Raw genomic sequence first — 5,031 nt, forward strand, 5'->3', positions numbered from 1 at the left:
TTTTCGGCGGTAATCAATGCACCCCTGTCAGCAAGAACTTTTGACAGTCACCTCCGTATAGGGAGCTATAGGGAGACGGTCTGTGCGTAAGTTCTAGAGCTATTGTAGAGTCACAGAATTAGCAATTAATCGTCTAATCGTATCAATATCATGAGGTATATCAAGAAAAATATTGAGCTTGATCAGAGTTCTAATTACTAGCCTCATCCAAGATTGAAAATATGTGTATGAAAAATGACACACGTTGTTTCACTGTTTTGTAAGGTGGATAGAGTAATCGTAGAATTAATACAGGAAGGAAGTGATCAGAGGCAAAGGATTAAGTGAATATGTCAGTAAGTTTGGAATCACACCCTAAACCGCGCTTCCGGCACCAGGGAAGACGTTGAACAGTGATTTGTCGTATTTGACAAGCTCGGGGCACCCAAGCTCTGCAATGATGGGGTCTAGAACAGAGACCAACTTTTCCACAGCAACTAAGATGTTGCCAAACAATCCGCGGAGGATATCGGGAGCACCTTCGCTAGCTGCCTGGAACGCAAGACACATTAGGTTGTTTCCCTCAAGAAGTATCTGCGCATTGAAAACGTTGCCTAAAGATGCGCGTAAAATGTCAGTATATCTCACATATAGTTCCTAGAGAGGGACCACTAGCCTGTCAAGTCGTCAATATCGACACCAGTGAAGGAATTTGGCTGGCCGGTGTTTCCACCAATTCGGATCAGTTCGGGGTGGGCTACTTCAAGCGAAACGGCTTCGGCAGTGAAGGACAGGATGCTGTAATCATCACCAATGACGCGGCGGTACCACTATGATGAGGGTTAGCGATTGTAAGCAGATGTGTTACAATGGGTACTCACGTTTTCAGGAATCCTCTCTTGTCCAGGTGCCCACTTATAGTTACCCTTCTCTCCAGTAACACCCTGGAATGACATAAGCGTCTTTGCATCGAGGTAGCCCTCAGGGTTCTCGGCAGTGTGGTTGGCGAAGAAACGGTAGGTGAATTGATACGTGGCGGGGTTCAAGGCAAGGGCCTGTAGCGGGCCTGAGAAGTAATGACCATTTGTAGCGATAGAGTGCCTCGTGCGGTCAAGGCGGAACGCGGTCATGACGGGAATGTCAATGCCGTTCTTGCCAAGAGGCATAGAGAGGAGCTGGTCGAAATAGGCCAAGTTGAGAGATACGGGGTCGCCACTACGAGTAATGAGTTATTATGAGCATGCTACAAGAGGAAGAAAGTTGAATGACATACGTTGAGTACAAGTCGGATCGCGTGGGCGACCCATCAACCTCGAAGCGGTTGTGTGACGAACTCAGGCCCTGTGGTTCTCCGAGAAGGCCGAGTGATGAGACGGCACCGCCCAGGAGCCCACCAGTCTTAGGTTTACCACCAATCGAAAAAGAGGTGAGATCACCTGCCATGATGGCGGAGTAGACTGCCAGAAATGCGGATAGATCCAAGCCCATACCAAATACTAACGCTGTCAGCACTCTATACATATGAGGGCAAAGGCATGCAAACCCTCATTGGCGGCCGTAGTCATTTGTGTGACTGTGGAGATACCATTTTGGGGAAGGTAACCGTGGTTTGCCATGACATTGATACCAGGACAAGGTCCACGAAGATCATTGGGGCCTGGCGCAATCTGGTAACAAAGTCATTAGGGGGTGCAATTGCGTGTTGTGCATCTCGATAGGGCCACTCACGTATCTATGGTCACCACTGGTACTGATGCGCTGAGCTTCTGCATTGAATGCACGTCCAACATAGGCACCCGATCGCTTGCTCTCTAAATCTCTTGAGATGCTCTCGGCGAGACTGGTGATTTCCCCAAGGGTGGTTTTGCTGATGTCGCCTTTGAGCATGCTCGCAGGAAAGGCAAAGGCCGCCGATGAGAAGAGCGTTGCACTGCATAGCACTGAGACCTTCATGTTTGCAACAACAATACCAGATGTGAAAGAGGGTGAAAGAAGGATGTGAAGCTGCAGCGAGGACGGCCCGGTCAGCAACAGCCAGGGATTTTTCAACTTTTATGGTGGCAAATGAGTGCGGCGCACATGTGGGCCGCTATACTGCTCATCTGAAAATCGTCGATAGAGATGCCAATATGCGATCAGGTACCATTCAGCACAGCCCTAACAGTCCGCTTTACCTACTCCAAATTGTAGGGTGGAGGGCCTGAGCCGGAGAGATCGCCATGTGTGCTCCTTCTGCCCGTGATATGATTGGGTCGGAGGTATAGAGGTTTGCAGATCTTTGCGCGATGCCTTGCATGCAAGGGCCTTAGATCAACCGCGATCCGCTCGCGCAAGCCACAGGTTAGTTCGCTCCTAGATCTGCTACATCTAACGACTCATGTCAGGCAGAACAAGGCGCTCGAGCGTCATGACTGGAGCCTTGAGGCTTGTTTGTGGCTCGTCACGGTGCCTAGCCTCTCTCTGTAATCAACCTGCCGGTAACCATCTATCGGGCCAAGACGTATCCGAGACTAGCGCACCTGGTCTAGCGGACATGATCTCTCTGGGCATGACTAGACAGTCGTGGATTCTACCGCTACAGCGTCTATTCCAGCCCAGAATGATCTCCGTTTCCGAGTATGCAGGCTGCCTTACCCGGCGCGGGCTTCTCAGTAGAGTCGCATGCAAGCTCACACCCCGCGCAGAGAAGCCCGCACTGCACGATTACTTAGCGGCGAACGATGCTTTGATCAGCATTGCCCAACAGCCAAGCCGGTGTTGCCCGATACCCACGTACTACTCCAAGCGTCCCCACAAGCATCTGCCATGGCTGACACTTCACAACTGCCGCACCCTTCTAGTCTACATTGTAGCACACGGCTCTCAGCCGTGTACCCACTAGTCGAGGAAAAGGGTGAATACCGGCCCCTCCCAAGGCGGATGACGTCTATCCGCAACCCTATCCTCAGCGCCGTTCGATATAAACTTGATCCTTGTCCCACGTCGGCGTCGAACCACCATGGCCGCTGTTGGATTGTGACATAGCGCCAAGGAGCATCTCCTTCCTTTGCCTCTCCTTTTCGCTACTTACTCTCGAGTCCAATCCAAATGGCTGCCTTCGAGAGTTGGGTTAGCAACCCGGACGAGAGCCATGGACCGCTTATGTCGGTCGTCACTTGGTCGCTGGTCTCCGTCGCTGCTGCCTTCTTGATCCCTCGGCTTTGTATTCGCCAGCGTCGCGGGAAGTTGTGGCTTGATGATTGCACACTTGTCGTCAGCTGGGTAAGTGCCTCAACATCTCGAAGTAAATAACAGTTGGCTCATACGACAAAGATCTTACTGCTGATCCAAGTCTCCATCAACCAAGTATCTATCAACTTAGGCTATGGAAGACATACACTTGACCGTATGTACATAATACAAACAAGAGTTCTTACATTCTACCACCCGCATTGCTAATCTTTACGCTAGTCGACTTGCGGAATCTTGATACATTGATGTATATTGGCGGGGCGGAACTGACGATATATACCATCGCTATAGCCCTGAGCAAGATCTCTTTCGGACTTACTTTGCTTCGGCTGACGGATGGATGGGTCAGACTCTACGTCTACTTTGCCATCTGTACCCTGGCAATATTTGCAGTCCCTGCTACTATTATGCCATGGGTGCAATGCAAACCACTAGTCAAAACATTTGTCGACTTCATACCGGGCGAGTGCATCGACAAGCACCCCTCTGTTGTGTATGGGCGTTTCCAAGCTGGTGAGCAGACAGCTTCCAAGTCTGTACCTTGATTCCTTAGCTGACTTGCGATGCAGTGTGGTCGGCACTTATGGATGTGTCTCTTGCTATGTTGCCGTGGAAAATCCTTTCGAGCCTGCAAATGCGCACCGCAGAGAAGATCGGTGTATGTGTCGCCATGAGTCTGGGAGTGCTGTGAGTTCATGCATTGCTTGATTGAATGGAAGACCGAGCTAACTTCATCCAAGAGCCGGAGTTACATCAATTATCAGATCTACATACATTGAGGAATTGACAGTACAGGATGTATCATGTAAGACATTGCAAGACATGCACGCATCATTGCTAACAGCCACAGATGAATCCTACAAACCCATTATATGGGCAGTCGCGGAATGCTCCATGGCCATCGTCGCTACCTCAATTCCAGTACTTCGCGTCGTTTTCAAGCATGCGCTCAACTCTGCGATCGAAGGTCGCACGGGCTCGAGTAGATGCAAATAACGAGGCAAATCACGCTCCTACCCTTCCAACGCTGCGAGCTCGGGAAACCGAATGAGAACACGACAATCAAGCAGGAAGACGCCCGAGATGACGGCCAGTGGAGAATGCGGAGAATCTGTCGAGGAAGTATTTGGACGTCGATCGAATGAATCAGAGAACTATGTGGAGATGGATGATCTGGCAGTCGACGAGGAGACTGGGCGTGTCACTACTTCGTCTCCAGAACCTCTGCCAGACCATGCCAAGCGCCATGTACCAAACTGGCCCGTATGAGTTGCCTTGCGGCTAGTGGGCTGCACGCAGAGGATTTCTATATGCTTGTTTCTTCGTAGTAATTGTCAAGATTAGAAAGATACTTACTTACTATCAAAGATGCATATGCTTCTATGTACAGAGGAGGAAAAGGAAAGGAAAGGAAAAGAAAGCAGTGTCCTCCTTGTAAATTGTTTATCTTTTGTACACTGCTACTACTATAGACATGTAAGAAGTCCTTCCGCGTAGCCTCTTACGGTAATGACGCGTAGCCCCCAGAACCAGCCTGTCCACCTATAACATCGTCGCATTCGCAACTTTGGCCCCGAGGTTTGCACGCTGGCCAATCAGCATACGTGACTTTGCACCCCAAACACAATGTCGCGCAACAACTTGTGGTTAGGGAAGAGGCGAGTTTAGTGTGTGTTGGGTTGTGTAAGGAGTGCTATATGACACTGGGCTGTAGGTGCAGGTTGGGGTGTAGCAGATCATCACGGACAAGATTGTACCTTGACCAGCATTGCAACTTCTTTGAGGCTGTACGTTTCGTTTAGAAGTCTGAAGGAGATTCAC

The 5,031-nt window shown here is 50.0% G+C and overlaps 2 protein-coding genes across 2 annotated transcripts; one reads left to right on the forward strand and one right to left on the reverse strand.

The window, feature by feature from the left end:
• Positions 1-354: 354 nt before the first annotated feature.
• On the reverse strand, positions 355-1,932 carry SETTUDRAFT_156690 (uncharacterized protein; the record flags this gene model as incomplete). Its single annotated transcript, XM_008031811.1, has 6 exons — positions 355-593; positions 656-809; positions 861-1,194; positions 1,253-1,475; positions 1,523-1,646; positions 1,708-1,932. The coding sequence occupies 6 exons, from the start codon at positions 1,930-1,932 to the stop codon at positions 355-357; spliced, it is 1,299 nt and encodes a 432-aa protein (XP_008030002.1).
• Positions 1,933-3,066: 1,134 nt separating this feature from the next.
• On the forward strand, positions 3,067-4,479 carry SETTUDRAFT_156691 (uncharacterized protein; the record flags this gene model as incomplete). Its single annotated transcript, XM_008031812.1, has 7 exons — positions 3,067-3,240; positions 3,292-3,364; positions 3,430-3,723; positions 3,780-3,897; positions 3,951-4,015; positions 4,061-4,177; positions 4,211-4,479. 7 exons carry the CDS (start codon positions 3,067-3,069, stop codon positions 4,477-4,479), a joined length of 1,110 nt encoding a protein of 369 aa, XP_008030003.1.
• Positions 4,480-5,031: the final 552 nt, after the last annotated feature.

The sequence above is a fragment of the Exserohilum turcica genome (assembly GCF_000359705.1).
Source record: "Exserohilum turcica Et28A unplaced genomic scaffold SETTUscaffold_6, whole genome shotgun sequence".
Taxonomy (NCBI): Eukaryota; Fungi; Ascomycota; class Dothideomycetes; order Pleosporales; family Pleosporaceae; genus Exserohilum; species Exserohilum turcicum.